Source organism: Brienomyrus brachyistius, unplaced genomic scaffold, assembly GCF_023856365.1.
Source record: "Brienomyrus brachyistius isolate T26 unplaced genomic scaffold, BBRACH_0.4 scaffold497, whole genome shotgun sequence".
In the NCBI taxonomy this organism is placed as follows: Eukaryota; Metazoa; Chordata; class Actinopteri; order Osteoglossiformes; family Mormyridae; genus Brienomyrus; species Brienomyrus brachyistius.
In genome coordinates, this window is record NW_026042772.1 from 45,534 (window position 1) to 64,957 (window position 19,424).

A 19,424-nucleotide genomic window follows, 5' to 3' on the forward strand; every position below is an offset into this window, starting at 1 on the left:
CTGTGCCAGACAATGTGTAGGAAAGTGATGAATGGTTGGAAGCTACCAGAATATTAAAATATGCCTGTTTGTTGGGTTTTTCGTATGAAAATATATACAAGCAATTGTCACATTCGACGGGATTTGTGTTTTTTTCGTTACTTAATTACCATGATGGATTAGTAATATTTGTAACAAAACAAAATATATACCAATTTTATTTACGAGGGACAATTCGTTCCCCAGACAGGTCTGGCTCGCGAGGAAGGAAAGCGGTGTGTCGTTGCCATGGTTTTCAAAACTGACGCCTACGCGAGCGTCACTGGCGCGTGCTATAGACGTAGTGCGGGTGGCCGATTGGAAGAGGCTTTCTTTGTGCAGTTTGTTCCTTCGAGTAATAACGTGAGCTCTGATAAAGTGAGTCCTTGTTTTCCTGATTTTCTCGCCGTTGTGTGAGATAAAAATTTGCTACATAGCAACCGAAGTCTAAATACCTGTCTCTGTGTCACGGGAATCGTTACGAGCGGCCAGATGGCTACCTGAGTCTATGAATAGCAGTTAGCTAGCTAGCTAGCTAGCTAGGCCGCCTGCTGTGTTTTCCGTTAAAAAAGATACACCTACATTTAAAATTAAGCAGCTCCTGTTGTAATATATGTTAACCTACCTTCGTCTTCAGCGAATGGCATTATAATGTGGCTTATTTGAGCTTCGGTTGAGTTTAAGGACACTTTCATTGAAATGCTATCAAGCTAACAGTGATGTTTCAACGATATATTGGTCTGTCGCTGATATACATCGCATATGTCTACATTATAACGTTGTTGAGGTCTATGACTGGTTAAATTGTAGCATACACACGTCGCGCTTTAGCGTGAATGTATATTGCTAAGACGCGATGGCATTAGAGTGAAATGTTCATTCATTTGCGACGTGCGGTGTTAAAACGTATATTGTAACATTTTCAGTGTCCGACAATCCCTCGAGATGCCATTTAGTATAAAATCGTCTTATTTTAAATGGTATGGATACTGCAGTCCAGGTAATAAACACCTATTTTTGTACCGCACCAAAGAGACCAATAACCATACATTTGGAGAAACGGAGGAAGAAGTCGTGAAGGATAATTTGAAGTTGCTTAAATGTAGTTCTTTAAGGGGGGTTATAAGGCTTTGCATGCATTAGTTCACGAAATTTGATGAGGCGTTGAACGCTGGAGCAAAGTGCTTGCTAGTTTTTCCAAGTATTTCTGTAAGAAGTCAGTAAACCGAGTCCTTATTGACATGCTGAATTTAACGTCAAAAATTAGTCGGTTTTGAGAGTGCATTTAGTACTGATCATGTTCCTGGTACCATGGGAGGGAAATTTTCACACATTCCACACCTTTTTATCATCATAGTAAAAATTCAGACATCCATCCAAATGTCATCTCTCTAGGAATTCTCTTAGTTTTATGCACAAAAATGTAGACCAGCGCATGGGTCGTGATCCAAATTTGGGTCACAGCAAGTTCTGAAAGGGTCGCGAGGCAGAGGTGGAAATATAAGCATTTTAAATCCAGCAAGCTCCTATGCTGATCCACCATCAGATTTCAAAGCCCCAATCCTACAATTTAACCTATATAAACGGGTCTTGGGTCTGCAAATGCTTAGAACAAAATGAATGAACACTCAACCAATCCAAAAAACCAAACCACAAATGATTAACTTAAAATTCACTGGCACATCCAGTCAGATTTGTGTGATAGGCATTGATTGGAGTAAATTGCACTGCGTGTTTGATCATAGCATTAATTTAAACCTATACTTGATATAGGGTTGTGACTGAGCCGGCATGGAAAAAATTGGGTCACGGTGCAAAAGGTTGAAAACCATTGATATACACTTTCTTACTTATTTTACAATCCTGTCTGATGGTAACACCTGCTGACATTGATAAAGTAATATTGGCATAATCCTGGACAAGGATGTGCTGTTTCTCCCATTCAGTATTGTGCACACCTGCCTTCCGTTGGCTGTAGAGCTTAGCTCCACTCTCAGTCTGTGTTGTCTGCTCATAGGGTCCCTATTGGTGAAGAGAGTTGCCTCATTTGCCACCCACAGCCATGTCTTCCAATAATTGATTTCTGGATCTGGTCTTTTATTGATAGTACCCAAAATCCTATATACCTAAAAGAGTGCAATTTAGTTATTACAGCTGTTGATCTGTTATGGTGATAGTAGTTTACTAAACCTGACAGTCCACTTTTTTTGTCCTCTCCCAATTCCCTGGGAGTTGAGAGGGAGCAAAAAATGTGGTCCATCTTGGGGGGGGGGGGGTCCCCAAGGATTTATTTGAGAAACACTGTACAAAACCATCTACATGAGCCCATTCATAAAAACCTATGCTGGGGTAGATTTTTAAAAAATGAATAAAAGGTATGAACAGGCCAGAACATTTTAATATGCACAAGAATGCTTTTATCTGGCCTTGTTTATTGGTAGAAAACTAATTATGTTAAGTACTTTTGGCTAAACCCCAGGTCCTGATTGTGAACAATGACTTGTGTGTTTTAAGCAATAAAACATAAACACTACAGAGAGTGCCTCAGTCAAATTCAGATGTATTCAATGCTGGCAGACATGGAAAATTCTCCTGAATCTTTTGTTGTGGAAATCATTGGCAAATGGTTAATGGGCCATTTTCTTGGGTTTTTAAATAATAGGACTTAAAGCCAACTGAAAGAGGCAAGGGTTGGTGGCCATGTGTTGATTTGGCCTATTCTAGCCTATTCTGTGCTTTGTTGTCCTTCCCCAGTGGACCGGGCGTCGAAGCGGAGGCAGGTGAAGCCGCTGGCGGCCTCCCTGCTGGATGCCCTGGACTACGACAGCTCGGACGACAGCGACTTCGAAGTGGGAGACGCCTCAGGTGACCTGCTGCATTTGCTGGACTGGTCCTTATTTACTCTTTAAGATCTAGGTGGTTCTTACTCTCCAGCCAAGGCTATGCATTTTACTTCCGAAATTAATACATTTATTTCACAAAATGGTTAAGACATTCTTGAGGGTGACACGGTTACTCTGGTTATTAATGTGGCTTTGTGCATCCAGGCTTGTGTGTTTAATTTTCATTCCCTTGAGTTCGTATCTTCTCTTCAGGTGTCTGTGGTTTTCCCTTAGTTTTCTCCTGTAGTCCAATATTGGACTCTCTCAATTGTCCTGAGTGTGATTGTGCAAATGTTTGTGCACCTTGTGATGGACTGGCTTTTATGTCCAAGGTGTGCCCCTTCTTGGAATAGGCCCCACGCTCACTATGACCCTGTACCAGCTTAATGAAGATTGATGGCAGAATGCATGTTGTTCTTGGTTTAGGATGAAACTGCGTGTCAGGATGCGTAAGACCTGTAGTTCTGTGCCTAAGACCCCTCGTTTCACCTTGATTTGACATTACGAAGAGCGTTTTCACTGCATTTACATTAATCGTGAGAATGGCCAAACTTAACTGTGGCTCTACCCAGTATACGTTGGCATGGCAACAGCCCAACGTGCCTCTCCCGCCTCAGCAGCAGCCAGATGGAGACGCGTGCTGGGCTGGAGATGAAGTCCTCACCGTCCGTCCGTCCTCTGCACTGCCAAACGGGGCTCGAGTCGCCCCCTTGCGGGGCTGGAGCGGCCAGATGGTGGCACCCACCACCGCTCCCGTCTCCTGTCCGCCCGCAGAGGTGTCGACAGGCCGGTGGCGGCTAATGACTTTTATGGAGAGTTTCAGCACCCGCCGGGTGGGAGTGAGCGTGGCTCAACTGTCGCAGCCGGTCATGTGCTGTGCAGAAAAAAAACGGTCATTGAGACCTTCCTTGCTGTGTCTGAATGGATTGTGTTATAAGTTTTAAAATGAAACGTGTTTTTTTTTATTATTCCATCCATTATGAAAATGAAGAACTATAATTGCCCTGGAATTCTGGAGGAGCGAAAATGCACATCAGTGTTTCTGACAGATGGCTAAATTTGCTTAAAGCTTTGTATAATATTTCCATTAGGAATTATCATTGTCCCTGTTGAAGACCAAACACATTAGATGCCATTTTGTTGGGAAAAGACCTTCTAAGTAAATGGATTGTTTTTCGAATTTGGAAGTTTAGGAATTTTGACCTTCATGTAACTTTGTGTAAATTTGTCATGTTTAGATGTTATCTTAAAAATATTTTCTTTCTTTCCTGAAAATGGTGGTCGTCGCTCACGCGGTCATGTCCTCTTCCTGGCAGGCTCAGAAGGCAGTGGCAATGGGAGCGATGAGGACGGGTCCAAAGAGAGTGCAGCTGGTTCTGACAGTGACTCGGACGCCATTGTCTCTGGGGAGGAGGAGGCCATGGAGGAGGATGAAGCGAAGGACTTGACAGAGAATGGGAGCACAGTGGAGGAGCAGGAGCAGGACAAGGAGCAGCAGGAGCAGTTGGACGGTGGAACCAAAGAGGACGAGATATCCAAGGTCAAGAAGCGGAGTGACAAGGCCTCCGATGGGGAGGCTAGTGGAAGTGGGGAGGCACCCGGGGGCAGCATGGGAGCAACAGAGGGAGGCGGGAGCGCGGAGGAGCACCCTGCCGAACCCAAGAAATGGAACCTGCGGCGCAATCGGCCCATGCTGGACTTCACCACCATGGAGGAGCTGAACGAGATGGACGACTATGACAGCGAGGACGACAACGACTGGAGGCCGAAGGCGGGGAAGAAGCGCAGCAAGTCAGCAGCCCAGAAGGCAGGCAGCGAGGAGGAGGACGACGACGGCAGCGAGGAGGAGGACGACGATGACTTTGATGAGGAGATCGACGGTGAAGACCACGGCAGCAGCGGGAGCGACAAGGAGGAGAAGAAGTCCAAGCGTAAGGCGGCCAAGTCCACCGCCTCCTACGACGAGGAGCTGACCAATGACAGCCTGAGCCTGTCCCAGGGCAAGAATAACGAGGTGGGCCAACACGGCTTCTGTCCACTCTGAGCAAACATGGGTGGATGCAAAAAGTGATTAAAGTGAATGGTGTTAAAGGAATATAGCACGCCGAGTGTCTCTGTTTAAAGTTAGTTCTCAGCGACCTGATTTTTGGTATGGCAATTACTCACAAAACAAAAAATGCAACTAAAAAGGCTTTTAACAATCACATTAGAAGCAACTGGTATGGTGACTATATTTAGATAACAGATAATAGAATCATGCAACTTTTGATAAGGATTTCTGTGGGATTTTGAGGAACCAGTGAAATAGTCCCATCGTGGGTCTTTTTTACCCTTAGGATTCCCTGCTAGACAGAACGCAAACCTGGAGCTCCCAAAGGATGGAGCACATCCTGATCTGCTGCGTCTGCTTGGGGGACAACAGCGAGGATGCCGACGAGATCATCCAGTGCGACAACTGCGGGGTGACTGTGCACGAAGGTGCGTAGGGAAGCACGTCTCCAGACAGGAAGCCCGTCACAGGGCTTGAGTCATGAAAAATTGCCGCCGGTTAAATACGACTGAGGTGAGCAGCCTTGCACTACAGTGTCACGCATGCCATGTATGATGGGTGTCGTGGTTTACAGCTGCAGACCTGAGGGTGTGAAATAGGGCGTCTGTGCTGGAGTCTCTCCACGCTGGTGATTTTAGCTGATGAACTTGATGGTTTTAGTCACATTCTTTGCTCTTCACTTTGAACAGAGGACTGGCGCACCGTAGACCGTGTTTGATCCGGCCGCATGCTGCTTTTCTGTCCGCCGTGATTCTCAAATCATTTATTTAAATGTGATTCTTCCAGGCGAATGGGGCGTCCTGACACTGTGATGTCATGGGCTGCTTTCGAACAGAACGTGATCCGCGGGCAGGTGAACTGTTCGGCAGCCCTGCGGCGCCGACAAGCCACGTTTAGCCTGAGTTCCTGACACGGGGGTGTATCCTGTGAATCAGTTTTTAATTGTTATAAATGCCTCCTATGACTCACTTTCAGCATCAATCATTAGAGACTGAAGATGTTTAGCAGTATGTTATTGCCTGGGACACTTTTGATACTCGCACTGCTGGATTTTTAACACCCCCCCCCCCATAATGTGACCATTCCAGCTATTGGCCAACAACAGGACCGTAGCCAGGGGCCGCACAAGATTGCGGCCGCCACTCTGTTTATCTACTATTATAATATTTCATTCCTTTGAGCCACGATTAATCTCCATGAAAAGGGAGGCTGAGTGGTTTTTGTCGCGCTGCTCAGCGAGGCTGCAGCTAACGGGGATCACATGAGGCCGCTCCGGCCATGGAGTGTTTATATCCCGTCATAACTCTGTAGGCCTTTGCTGTCCACCGGCAAAGGAATGTACAAGTACATACATTTTTTACTGATCCTTGTGATTCCAGGTGCTTTAAATAGCAGCATATTTCCTCCTCCGTTGAATGTGTGTGCTTTTGTTTTGCCTTCCAAGCTGTCAGGAACATTTGAGTTCCTGGCTCACTTATGGATTCTTCACGAACAAGCATGTCATTCAGGGTCACTGGCACTCTAGGTTGGTAGCTAGGGTTGGAAAGGTCTGGGAATTTTCCCATTAATTCCAATATATTCCTGTGAATTCCCCTGGAAAGTTTCCGGAAATTTTCCACCCCTTTGAAACCCTGCTACTCGCGGGGTTTTGTTAATTCCGGGAATCTGCAGAGAAATGCAGATTAGAGAGGTCAGGCTAAGCTAGGTCAGAATGGTCAGCATGGCTTAGAACCATGACCGCTCGATTTGTCGATTGGCATTTTCAATTTTATTTATTTGTTTTTTCATTTGCCTTGGTGCTGTGGGTTCAGGAGACCAGCTTTCCACAGCCGTTAGGGGAATTGAAATATAAGCTTAGAACCTGCAGCTGGCAGGGGGTGGGTGGGGGGGTGTTTGGTGCCAGGAAGGGCAGGTTTTCTCCTTCATCTGCCGGTACACGAGTCTCGGTTGTGGGGGAATGCATGCCAGTAGGGCCTCCAACAGAATGGACAGCTGCTCCTTGGGTGCACCTTTCAGGCTGAGGAGGGCCAGCTGCGTGCCTCATTGCCAGGCCTGGTGGGTGGGGTGGGGGGAGTGGGGCTTGTCAGCCATGCTTGCCCCTATGCGGTCATTCAGACAAGAGGGTAGCAGGCAGCAACGTGACTCAGCCTGAGAAGGAGGTCTCTTTTTGAGCAGTGACATCATCAAGAGTGAACAAGTGGGGGGGGAATTGAGAACGAGCACATTTGACTCAGTTGGATTATTTCAGTTCAGGTGCCTAGCATTTCGTGGGGGTGTGATTGGGGGTGGGGGCGTCAGTGTCCAGAGGGCAGTCGTTAACCGGCGTATTCGGCGTCGCGCTGAAGTCGCCGGTGGACACACCAGGCTGCCGTGCCCACAGCTGCTCTCGATTCCGCCCGACAGCCTTGCCTTATGAAGTGCCGTCACACTCCGTCGTCAGCTGGCTGCCCGCTGTTACGGGGAGCGGCTGCTTCTCAGCAGTTTTTTTTTTCCCCCCTCCCCATCCCTCTCACCGTGTACTATGTTTCGCTTAACTCCGAGTGCACGCGCCAGAAAGTATCAGCCTCTGTGAGCCAAGTGCAGGTCACCTGCCTGCAGGGTGGCCTCCTAGCCAGCGGGTGGCGGATTTGAAACAAACTTTGTTCTATTCATTTGTTAGGTGTTGAATTTCTTGCATGTGTTGCCTTTCTGTTACGATTCAAGGTTGGGGGAGTGACTCTCTTCTTCATCAGTTGCTTGCTCAGCGGACCTTTATGATGCGCATCGATATATATCCTAAAGTCATTTTTACAGTCCACTTTTCGGTCTTGATTAAGCACAGAATTCAAGTTTATAGGTTGGAGATGGATGGAAGGAATGGTAACGGATGGATTGTGGCATGTAGCCTCATGGTCTGTTTGAGTTAAGATATGAGTGCAAAGTTTCTGGAAATTAAAGTCTGTGGACTAGCCGTAAAGAAGCTAAGTTTCTGCACCTAATCATTAATGAATCTCGCCATGCTCAGGTCTAACGTTTTAACACAGGAGAATTTTTTTCCGTTGCCACTATTCATAATGTGGTGTTTTAGTATCTGTGGTCTGGGTTTGTCTGTGATTTTGGGAAAGACTCTTTTATGTCAGTAGAGTTAACTGAGTATCAGGTTTTCCTAAGTGTGTAAGGGCTGGTGCTTGTTCATCCCTGTGCTGTGTGTTTGCTCCCCGTTCCACCAGCAGGTGTCACTGGCCATACTGTTCCCTCTGTCTTTGTACTAGTCCCTAGTGTGTTTTCCTTGTTCCCCAGGCCGCCGCATAGCTCAGTGGGTTGAGTGTGCGGCACCACCAAGGCTGTTACCCTGCAGTAATGGGTTTGAGTCCAGCTTCCAGTTTATTGGTTTTCTGTTTATTTTCTAGAATTTTAGTTTTGTTTATCCTATTTGTGCCTGGTTTATTTTTGTTCTGCTTGTGTTTGTTCCTACTGTTAGCCCTCAGTTGTGTGTCAAAATTCCTAGTGTTTATTTCCTGTTATGTAGTTAATGTTTCCTAGTTTTGGTATTTGTCAAAGTTAATTGTTAGTTTCTCCAGCTGTTGCGTGTTTGCCTGTACTGTGCTGATTGGTTAATTGATTGTCCTCCAGTCAGCCATTGTGCTGTTATACTGTGTGTTGGAAGTTCTGTCCTCTTGCTTGGTCTGAGTCTTTTTGGCTTTTTTTGTTAGTGTGATTTCTGTTTTGTCAAGGAGCTGCCAGTGGATTGTCACCCCTTTTTCACACCCGCGTCGTGCCACGCCGTAACAAAGTGATACTGATACAAAGTGATACTGCTCCGGTGTCCTGCGCACTTAGAATGAGGTAGCCAGTAACTGGTTTTTTCGCAGTGGTATTTGCTTCGTCCGCCATCTCTCTCTTCACAGCCCTGAGCTGTATCTTCACAGCTATATATAAGCATGCGGGATGCCTAATTAACCTCTGCCTGGCATACAGGGTGTGCGGGTGACCGGTCACGTTTGCAGGTCTGTCACATCGCTGAAATGCTCATTAGCGTTAGCGGGGAAGGTGGCGATTTGGCCGGGGTTCAGCGTGCCCGTGTGTGGCGCCTGCCCACCTCCCGGTACAGTATATGTTCTCGTCATTTGTTGCTGTTGCCGGCAATTCTAATGGAGGTGTTTTTTATGCAGTGAGCTGTGCTGTATTGACGGATTTGTTGCTTGTTTAGTAGGTAGTGTAACGCTGTACTGTATGACCCTTTGTTGTTTAAACATCCTGGAAGCAGGGATGGAGTGACGGTCGTTTTCTGTTCTGTACCCACGATGCCTGCTTTGTGCTGTCAGCATTGGTCGACCTGGGTCCTGCTGGCTTGTTCCTCCCACAGAGCCCAAACTAGCCTTGGACCATTCTGAGGGGCAGAGGACCGCTTCACTGACATCACACCCTTGGCATGTCCCACAGACCCGGAATCTCATGCCGTCCTTTTTAGGGCTTCAGACGCCTGTTGGTTGTCCTTCGCTTTGTCCTTCCTGGTTGTCATCTGAGGAAAAATTGACCATTTTTTGCTTTAAAAGTGAGCACTCTTATTTAAATGGCCATCCTGGAGTATCGTGCCAAAGCCCCCCCTCACCATATTCTTCTTAATGAACTCACACTTGTCCTAATACCAATTAACATACTGCTGTTATTGATTTTTCACAGTCCGTAATGCATTCTGGGCTGCAGTTCTAATTATGCCTTCCCCCCTGCCCATTTCTGATCAATTGATTTTTGTTTGCACCTAATTTATTTGTCATAGCCTTTATTCTGCACTTACTCCTTGAGTTAAATGGCGGCAGTTATGCTACAGGAGCCTGCAGCTGCAGCGCGATTTCTGCCATAATTCCCAGGCTGTTTCAGAAATTTCATCATTAAGGTTCATCTCTCATGGTTCTCTGTTTTAGTGCACGAATACAGTTGCGTCGTAAACATGATTATGTATTACAGTTGTGCCTGATTTCTGTAGTAAATGCTTTGAATGCAGAATCTTTTGGGCCTTGGATCTTTTGGTGTGGTAATAATTTCCTCTGGAGATACCAGTCCTCTTGTTTGACGCCTAGTTTCCTCACCATGTTTTATGTCCTCTGTACTTCTTTATGAATGATTCATGCATTAGTTTTACACACACACACACACACACACACACACACACACACACACACACACACACACACACACACAATGGCAGCTCATTCAGCGTGTGTGGCCTCAGTCCATTTCCATGCCACTCATCACTGATTTCCAGCAGGCTTAGCATTCACTATGTTAAATCCCTTCATCACCTGAGCCAAATCACCTCTGACTAATGAGGTGATGTAGTGCCAGTACCACAGTCATTTATTTTTATTTTTTATTTATTTCTTTTTTCATCTTCCCCTGTCAGGCTCTCGGGGTCTGCATATGCGTAGCTAATTCATACGGGGGATTAAGTACACAGCTCCGAAAGTGCATCGCGAAAGATGTCCAACGGTTTATGGAGTACTTCCATGGGGAGGGGGTGGGGGCAGATTCTGGAGGAAAGCGCCGAATTTAATTTCTCATTAAGTCGGGTCGAAGGACCGAAATTAAAACGCAGAATGTGAAACGCAATCGGCCAGCGATAAAAGGTCGCCCGTTTTGCTGAGCCGTGGGAGAGCGTCTGCGCGACCATTCGGATGGAGAGTGGTTATCGAACCTCGAGGTGTTGAACTTCCCTGCCGAAAGCAGCTGCAGCTCATCTTCCTCTCCCTGCCCGCATCTGGCCCTCCTTTCCTTCCCATCTGTCACGAAAACAGGGTACAGCAATTTCCGCGCATCTAATTGCTCCCGCTCACAGGAATCTTATTCTATGGCGGACCGGCGCAGTATCTGCACTGATGCATCGCCCCCTCCGTTATCTTGGCTTGGGAACTGTTAGCATCTGGTCGAGTTCAGCTAATTTCAAGGCATCCGTCTTGAATGGTTTAGCCCGGAACATACTCAGATGAATAGGTACCATTCTTTACTCAATTGAATGTGATTAATGTGTCGCAAATGGCATTTTCTTGGTTGTTTTTATACCACTGACTCATCGTCTATTTTCAAAAATAAAAATCAATTCAAATTGATTGGAAAATGGTCATACTTCCTGGTTGTATGTTGAGAGCAGTTACAGCTGTGACAGGCCGTGAAAAGACACGGAGGCCTTTGTATGTCTTTGTTTTGTGTGCGTCTTCCTCGAAGGCTAAAGTTGGGAGAGGATACTTTGCCAGCATGCTTCCATTAATCGAGGTCACATGGATGAATGCATCTTAAGATGTTGCGCTAATCTTGTGGCAGCCCTGACCCGCAGATTGTGACCTTCAGTTTCTTAGGTGCAGAGGTGCTGTAGTTATGGAACTAGCATGTTTTTTTTTTTTTTCTCCCTAAAAATTAACACGCGGTAATGAAGTTAAGTAGGGAAAATGAGGTTGATTTATTACCCTGTGAAGTGCCCGGTGTCCTAGGGCATTAATCTCAGGGCGACAGGACAAAGTGTAATTGTAAGAACAAGAAGATGGTCATTAGTGTGAGAGGGAGACGGTCCCTGTACTGTCAGAATAATGTACGGCCTTGGTTTTTGAGGTTCATACCACTTCCTTACCGTCACGTGGGACAGCAGCAGTTGTCAGGCTTTCTCTCCTGTGACTGCCTGACACGTGTGCTGTTGGTTTTAACCCAGATAGCCCTGCAGCCCGACTGGATGTCTCAGGCTAAGCCTTTCTCTCCGTTTGCCACTGGCCCCCCCACTTCCTTAAAACGTCGAACCGTCGGTCCCAACATGGATAATCTGCACTTGGTGGATTATGAAGTTATCCTGCAGTCATCGCTTTCCGCCAGCCAGCCTCATATTGGGCAGCACCCCAGAGCTTGGCGATCTGAGCCCCATGCTTCGATTCAGGAAGAACAGCAGTGATTTGCTTAACGATACAGCCGAGAGCCGAGATCACTCCGCAAATGGGCCACGCTTTTCAAAGGCCTGCCGTTTGGTCGCACACGATGGCTTTATTTTGTATTTTGATTTAAAAAACATTAGGTGGCTTAGTATGTTTCTCTGATACATTTTTACCCCTCTTTTCACTGGTGGAATGGGGGATGGAGAGAAGGATTTATTAAATCTTGTTTGCACATTTGGGTAATCATTTTTAAAGGTTAACGTTTCATATTGACTGTATTTATCAGAACTTAATTATGGAGTACATGGGTTTGCGGTTCTGTGCGCGCTGAGCTCACTCCGATTAAAGTTCAGGAAACCACAGAAGGATTTATTTGTGATCCTGTGTTTTTTATTTCATAGCTGCCTTAGGGGCAAAATGCAAAACTGACCTGTCTTATCCTTGTGATTAAGACATGCTGTTACTAACCCAAATTCCAAGATTCCTTTGAAGTTGGCAGCATTAGCAGTGACACCGTTGTTTTTGGGCGTCCTGTGTCGTTGGGATAGGAGTTCGAGGCTTCAGGTTCATATGAAGCTTCACATTCACAGAACTGATTCCCTTTGTAATGGTGATCTAGAGGGGATTCGATTGGCCTTCATCATCCAAGGAATGGCACGGGGTAACGTTGTGCCATCTTCTCAGGTTGCTACGGCGTGGATGGGGAGAGTGACTCCATCATGAGCTCCGCCTCCGAGAACTCCACGGAACCGTGGTTCTGCGACGCCTGCAAGAACGGGGTCACACCCAGCTGCGAGCTCTGCCCCAATCAGGATGGGATCTTCAAGGAGACGGATGCAGGCAGGTGGGTTCGCTGCTGAAACGGGTGCAGAGTGTGGCTTCCCAAGTACAGGTCACCCCTCTTTCCCTGGCTGGGATTACTGTGTTGTGAAAGAAGTCTGTATAAAGTCCTAGACAACCTTTGGACGGAACCTCAGGGATGAACCCAGCGGGTCGCCAGTAAAACAGATGTTAAATGTTTTCTCACTGGCTTAGTCTCCCCCATGTCTGACTACCTTCTCGTGGTTCTGCAAATCTGTGTCTGTGTTTTTTCTGAAACATTACAAACCCTTACCAGCTGTATTTTGCGATTCTCTACGACTGAGGGGTTCTTACTCCACACCACCTCCTGGTTCTCCATCCATCCGTCTGACCGCGAGCTCCCTGAACCGGAGACTCTGAGCGGCAGCAGTGTGGAGCCCGGAAACTTCAGCATGGTTATCTGAGATAGCTCTCCCTGACTGGCCGGCACCCGAATTTGATACTTCACTAGAGCGTGAAAAGCACGGCAAATTAAACAGCAGAGCAGAGGCTATCGGTAGATGAACATCTTCCAGCCTTTTCTTCACCAACGTCCTGTTTTTTTTTCCTTTTTTTACTGCCTGTAACAGCGGATGAAGGGCTTACTCTTTGAATCTCCTAAATGAATGTGCCCGTGCCTTTTTTGAGCCTCGCTGCCACCCATACTGGGCCTGTGTCACGTGACCCTTTTGTTGTGGCGTCTGCCCTCCTAGGTGGGTCCATGTGGTCTGCGCTCTGTATGTCCCCGGTGTGGCATTTGGTGACATCGACAAGCTGCGCCCGGTGACCCTCACTGAGATGAACTATTCGAAGTACGGAGCCAAGGCAAGTGTCCCTTTTGTCAATATCGTCGCTGCTCCCAAACCCCCCCCCCCCCCCCCCCAATTGATTTCGATTAGTTCGCTAATCATCCATCAGACGTCACATGAGTGTAGCGATGTAGTTCCACATAATAAGTCCATGGGGCAAATGTATGTTTGATTAGCTGAATATTGTCATTGGGCAGAGCAGAGTCTATCCTGATTGGCACGTGAAACGTGAGCAGCTTAGCTTAGCACCTAGCCATTCAGATGTCGTTTATAAACACGTCAGTAGGATCTCATTTCCAGACTGCATGGCCATCTTTGATGCGGTTAATGTAATGCCTGTAGACCTTCTTGACGGCTGCCCTCCAGCCTGTACGGGTTATTTCAGACTGATCAAAACAAATCCTCTCAAAAACTGTACTACCTGTCACTTTCGGGTGTCAAGGTTTTTGGCGAAAGGGCCGTTTTAAAAAATGTTTCGGTTCAGCTCGTTCTAGAGCCAGTAAATCAGTGCAAAGACACTTATGCACAGAGGTGTTTAAAGCTATTTAATTAAAATGAGAAACGGTAATGATTGCTTCAAATGATTTTTACGGTCATTAGTCATTCAGACTACGCATTTATAGACTTTGCTCTTTAGAATGACTCAAAAAAAAATGCTGAATTACATTCAGCACGAGCAGTTACATTTTCAGACCTCATGTTTCAGAAAATGAGTCCTTTATGATAAACTTCAAGTCTCAGAATATAATCCAGATCCGGTGGTGTGGAAATGGCACGCAAAAGCAGGAATGGCCTCGGTGATGGAGTTCCTGTGGATCCTTATGCCGACGATGCTTCTTGTTGCAGGAATGCAGCTTCTGCGAGGATGCCCGCTTCGCCCGCACGGGCGTCTGCATCAGCTGTGACGCTGGCATGTGCCGTTCCTACTTCCACGTGACTTGTGCGCAGCGCGAGGGCCTGTTGTCCGAAGCCGCTGCAGAGGAGGTGCGTGCTTTCGGGGTGGGGCTGGGGGGACGCTGTGTGTCGCAGCAGGTCACGATGCTGTGCCTGTGATTGAACGTTCAAATCCCCTGACCCCCTGCAATTGCTCAGGGGCTGCATGATCCTTCTTCCTTAATTGTGTGGCTCTTTGGTTCTCTAGAGCAACTCGACAAGCATAGCAGTGGGCTAACAACGCACAGGTCAGGGGTTCAAATCCCAGGGAGCACATGTAAATTTTAACCCTTCCCTCTAATGTAAGTCGCTTTGGATAAAAGCGTCAGATAAATGATTAATTGCAAAAGCAACACTCAGATCTGGACCTGTGACCTTTTGGATGTAATGTTAGTCCACTATCCAAATGAAGGGTTAGTCTTTCAAACAGCAGGCCTACATTAAAATGAATGGTCTTTTTTATAATCTAACAGATGTACAAGACACAAATAATGAGTTTTTTTTTGCCATTTTTGATTTTGAAGAAAACCATTTTCTAGCATAAATAACAGGACTTAAGGACTGACACAGCAGTGTCTTGCCGTACAGATCACTGTGTCGATGGGGTGCGATGGCATGCAGAAGTCGGCACACATCTGTACTGGGCTTTGGGGGAAAATGTGCTTCAGACACGAGGCGCTGATGAGATCCGGAGGGAAATCATACTGACTAATTATAGGCGTGAAGCCCAGCATTACAGATAGTTAGGGGGTTTTTTTCCCCTGAAAGAATTGCTGACAGCTGTACCTTTCCTGGCTTCGGGAAAAGCAAAGTTGAGAAGAGGCTGTCATTATCAGTAATGGAGTCCCTCCGTCCAGACCAGGCCACGCTTGGGTGAAGTGGTCAGCCCTGGGGGTGGGGTGTAGGGGGTGATAAATCCTGGGAATATTAGCTCCCACTCTGCTGAGCATGCCTCACATCCCGCGGGCCAATCTGACCGTGACGGCAGGAAAATATGTTGCTCGTCAGAGACGGATTAGAACGACCTGAAGAAAGAAGGCTTGCAGAAACGGATAGCGGAATCGGGCAGGACGCTATCACCCCCCCCGTCTTCAGTGAGCTTGGAGTTATCTTGGGCTGGGGTTAGTCGTCTGGATCAGTTAATGGGGAAAGACTAAACTGCCAGTGGTCAGTTCAGAATGAGTGAATGGTTGGTGCATTTAGAGTGTTCTGGATGTTTCTAGGGAGGAGGAAGGTGCTCAGAGCTTAGTAAAAAACATTCAGCCATCCCCCCCCTCCCCCCCGGGCCATCAAGGCATCAGCAGCCTCCATCCTGTGTGTCTGAGACCTCTGCTGTCCCCCTGACTAATACATAAAGGAGGGCAGTCTTCCACCATCCTGCTGCCCATTCGTACCTTCAGGGTGCACCCTGCCGTGACACGGTGCCACTATTGCTCTTTCAGATGTGCGTTACTGGGTCCCTCGTGGCTTGTTTCCGAGCCTCTGGTTTATATGGTCAGGGCCGAGGATGGGGCTGTGGGGAACCCCGTCCCAGTGCAGCCCAGGGTGTAGCATTTCCGTCCAGCCCACCCTGCCCCGTCCCGCTTCAGCGAGCCCCACGCTGCGCAGTTCTGTGGTGTGAAGGTAGCACGCGCCGCGATAACTGCTGCAGAAAGTGCCTACTAACTGCAGTCCATTTAATCCAGCGAGCTGTGACAAGGGCCCCTATCGCCAGGCAGGAGCGCTGATAGCGGCCATGGAGACACCTTAAGCCTAAACGATTTTTCAGGGAGCCGGGAAATGGCCGTCTGGTTGTTCTAAGTTTGTCAGTGGATGTTTGGGGACGGGGGGTGTTGTTCCCAGGAAGTTATGAAATTCTAATGGGGTGGGGGGGATAATTAATGGGCTGCAGAATTCTGTGACAAGCTTTGCCTTGCTGGACCTTTGTGGGGTGTCATTTTTTTTCTTTGTTCCTTTCCATGTTCCATGTGTTTTTCACCTGTGTTTTGAGGACGAGATGCTGTGGGGTCATGCACATGTCTGTCTGAGTGGAACTGAGAAGGAATAATCAGGGTTAATTCACCATGAGAATTACAGCACTGGTGCTTTTAGGGTTTCATAACCCTAGTGCTCAGCTTGTTCCTTAATCCTCATAGGACATAGCGGACCCATTTTTCGCCTACTGCAAGCAGCACGCCGACCGCTTCGACAGGAAGTGGAAGAGGAAGAACTACCTGGCACTGCAGTCGTACTGCAAAATGTCCCTGCAGGAGCGGGAGAAGCAGCTGACGCCCGAGGCCCAGGTGAGGGGGAGGTTGCGTCCCCGAGGGTGCAGGTGTCTACCAGATGCCCCCCACCGGATGTTCAGGCCTGGCTTCTTGCCCTGCCTTTCCTCAGTCTGCGTTAAGCCTCTTTGAAATGCGACTGCATGCGATCCCAGTGCTGTAATGCTCCTGGCTTTACCCGCTGCAGGCCCGCATCAGCACCCGTCTGCAGCAATACCGGGCCAAGGCGGAGCTGTCCCGGAACACACGGCCACAAGCATGGGTCCCCCGCGAAAAGTTACCCCGGCCCCTGACCTCCAGCGCCTCGGCCATCCGCAAGCTGATGCGCAAAGCTGAGCTCATGGGCATCAGCACGGACATCTTCCCCGTGGACACCTCGGACACGAGCGCCAGCGTGGATGGCCGCCGCAAGCACAAGCAGCCGGCCCTCACCGCCGACTTTGTCAACTACTACCTGGGTAAGGGGTTTGATCAGCCGGCCAGGGGCCTCCCTGCAATTAGGTCCTCCTACCACCAGGAGTGCTGTCAGGCACGGCTTCGAGCTCAAGCCTGGCTTCGATGCTCCCCCTCACCTATACAGATGACATGTAAGGTAGCTGTAAGGGAGTAAACATACCTTACATTATGTGCGAAAAGAGACATGCTTTTAACTAAGGCTCTGTATCCTATTAAGCAATTCAGTACACAGATGCTCGTTTTGTGATGTATTTTCAAATTATCAAATGAATACATAATTAGCTTTAATGTTAGGGTTGGTCTCCTGAGAAAAAAAATGTAAGTTTAGCACAAAACGTAATTGCATTTACAGAATTGTAAATGATGGCGGCAGTGGTGATTATTTATTATACTCAGGCCTAAATTATAATTACAGTTATAATCAAGTGAAGACATGGCGTAAATTAATGCGGAAGAAACCGGGGAATGATTTCAGGAACAGTTGACTTCACACAGATGTCTCCGTCTGTGCTTAATTGTTTTAATAGAGTATAAAGTCCTTTCTGCAAAAAAAAACAAACCTATTTGGCCATACTTATGTGGGATCTGAGGAAACTGTAATTAGAAAAAAATTCTGATAGCTGTCTTGCTTTTTCAGTCGCGCAAATCTATCCATCTTTGAGTAAATGCTGGCGGAAACCTGTTGGTAGCTGTACTACTGTTACGTAACGGTAATTATGTGGTTTGTCCGTCTTTTGTATCTACAGAATCTGAATCTGATTTGTTGAGCCACATGTGTCCTGTTAAAATGTACCAGCACTTTATCGGTTCTGGCCGCATCTGGCTTTCAGATATGGGCCTTGCTGTCGGCCTCGGTAGTCCGTATTTGCCGTGGGTCTTGACTGTCCTTGCAGTCTTGATTGTTTGAGGAAGGTCTGTAGGCTCCCAGAGCCCTGCGTGTGAGTACCGCTGCCTTGAACACACCCCGCCATGCCTCCTTGCAGGGTGCCCGACTCCTGCCAGCGTTTTGTTGCAGCTTTTTCATTAAAAAAACTCATTATTGTATTTGTCCCCCCTTCAGAGCGGAACATGCGGATGATCCAGATCCAGGACAACATCGCCGAGCAGAAGAACCTGAAGGACAAGCTGGAGGGCGAACAGGACAAGCTGCACGTGGAATACAACAAGGTGCGGCTCACAGGGCAACCCGGGCGGCGCTGCCTGCGCTGCCTGCGCTGCCTGCACTGACCTGTGTAGCTTTATCGAGGTAGCAGGGTTGGCGGTGGGTCTCCCGGCCTGCTGTCGGCTTTTGATCAGGTGCTAATCAGATTGTATTCTCTAGAACCTGCAAGAGCCCAGCACTCATAAGACCAAAGGATCTGTGCTGTATAAGCGGTTCTGTCTATTTTAAGTAAGGCTACCAAGTTCATATGGGTGTGTATGTATGTATGTATGTATGTATGTATGTTTATATGTACTGTGCACTGGCATTGTCATCTCATGTCTGTCCCGGCCGTGATCATGTGACCGCCGAGCCGAGGCGTGTAAGGCCGGAACACGGAGGACGGCAGCCGGGGAGTTAATGTGGCGTTGGGTTCCCGGCCACATGCATTTGGGCGTCTTTAATTGGGTGCTACAGCTAATTTGAGCCCCCCCGCCACGCACTGGAAGATGCAATTTGGGCAGAATTGTACATAATTGCTACATTAAATCAGAACAAGTTCGCTGAAGTGATTCTGAGCACCGTCACTATCTGCAGACATTGTCGTATATTGAATGATGTCCAAAAAATAGGATAATGTGCAGTATAGAAATCCAATTTGGCCGTGTTTGTGCTGACTTCCTCGTGCGCCGTTATCAGACAGACTTCCATTTCATCCTGGTTCATGCATATTCCCGAGGTCCCGGTAGTTGCCCCATGTAGTGACGGCTTCAGGTGGCAGATTTATTTATTTTTTAAGGTATTTTTATTTATTTATTTTTATTTTTTATATTCCTTTCTTGGCCCTCTCTCCACCTGGAGTATCTGAGATTTGCATCGATATGAGTCGGGACATGTGATGAGAAAACGCTGCCGTGTTCCCGTTTATTGGTCCGCGTCGCCCTACAGCTTCGAACCAAGGACTAATAAAACTTGAGGTTTATTTCTCTGCATTTAAAGTGGCGCTTATTTGCATGCCATCCACCGGGTGGCGTGTCTGGGGTAGCCGCCGCTAGCCTAGAGAGCGTTAGGTGCTCGTGCTCGCTTAAGTGCATGTGCACACTCACACCTGTACGTGCGTGCGTGTGTGTGTGTGTGA

The 19,424-nt window shown here is 47.5% G+C and overlaps 1 protein-coding gene across 1 annotated transcript in view; it reads left to right on the forward strand.

Annotated features, from left to right (window-relative positions):
- Positions 1-280: 280 nt before the first annotated feature.
- Positions 281-19,424, forward strand: part of phf14 (PHD finger protein 14) — a 33,482-nt gene continuing 14,338 nt past the window's right edge. Inside the window, exons 1-10 of the mRNA XM_049005650.1 lie at positions 281-396; positions 2,773-2,883; positions 4,217-4,914; positions 5,237-5,378; positions 12,528-12,687; positions 13,397-13,508; positions 14,339-14,476; positions 16,561-16,707; positions 16,877-17,147; positions 18,206-18,312. Of these exons, the coding sequence (XP_048861607.1) occupies position 396; positions 2,773-2,883; positions 4,217-4,914; positions 5,237-5,378; positions 12,528-12,687; positions 13,397-13,508; positions 14,339-14,476; positions 16,561-16,707; positions 16,877-17,147; positions 18,206-18,312 (1,887 nt within the window). The 5' untranslated portion in view covers positions 281-395. The remainder of the gene's footprint in view (positions 397-2,772; positions 2,884-4,216; positions 4,915-5,236; positions 5,379-12,527; positions 12,688-13,396; positions 13,509-14,338; positions 14,477-16,560; positions 16,708-16,876; positions 17,148-18,205; positions 18,313-19,424) is intronic.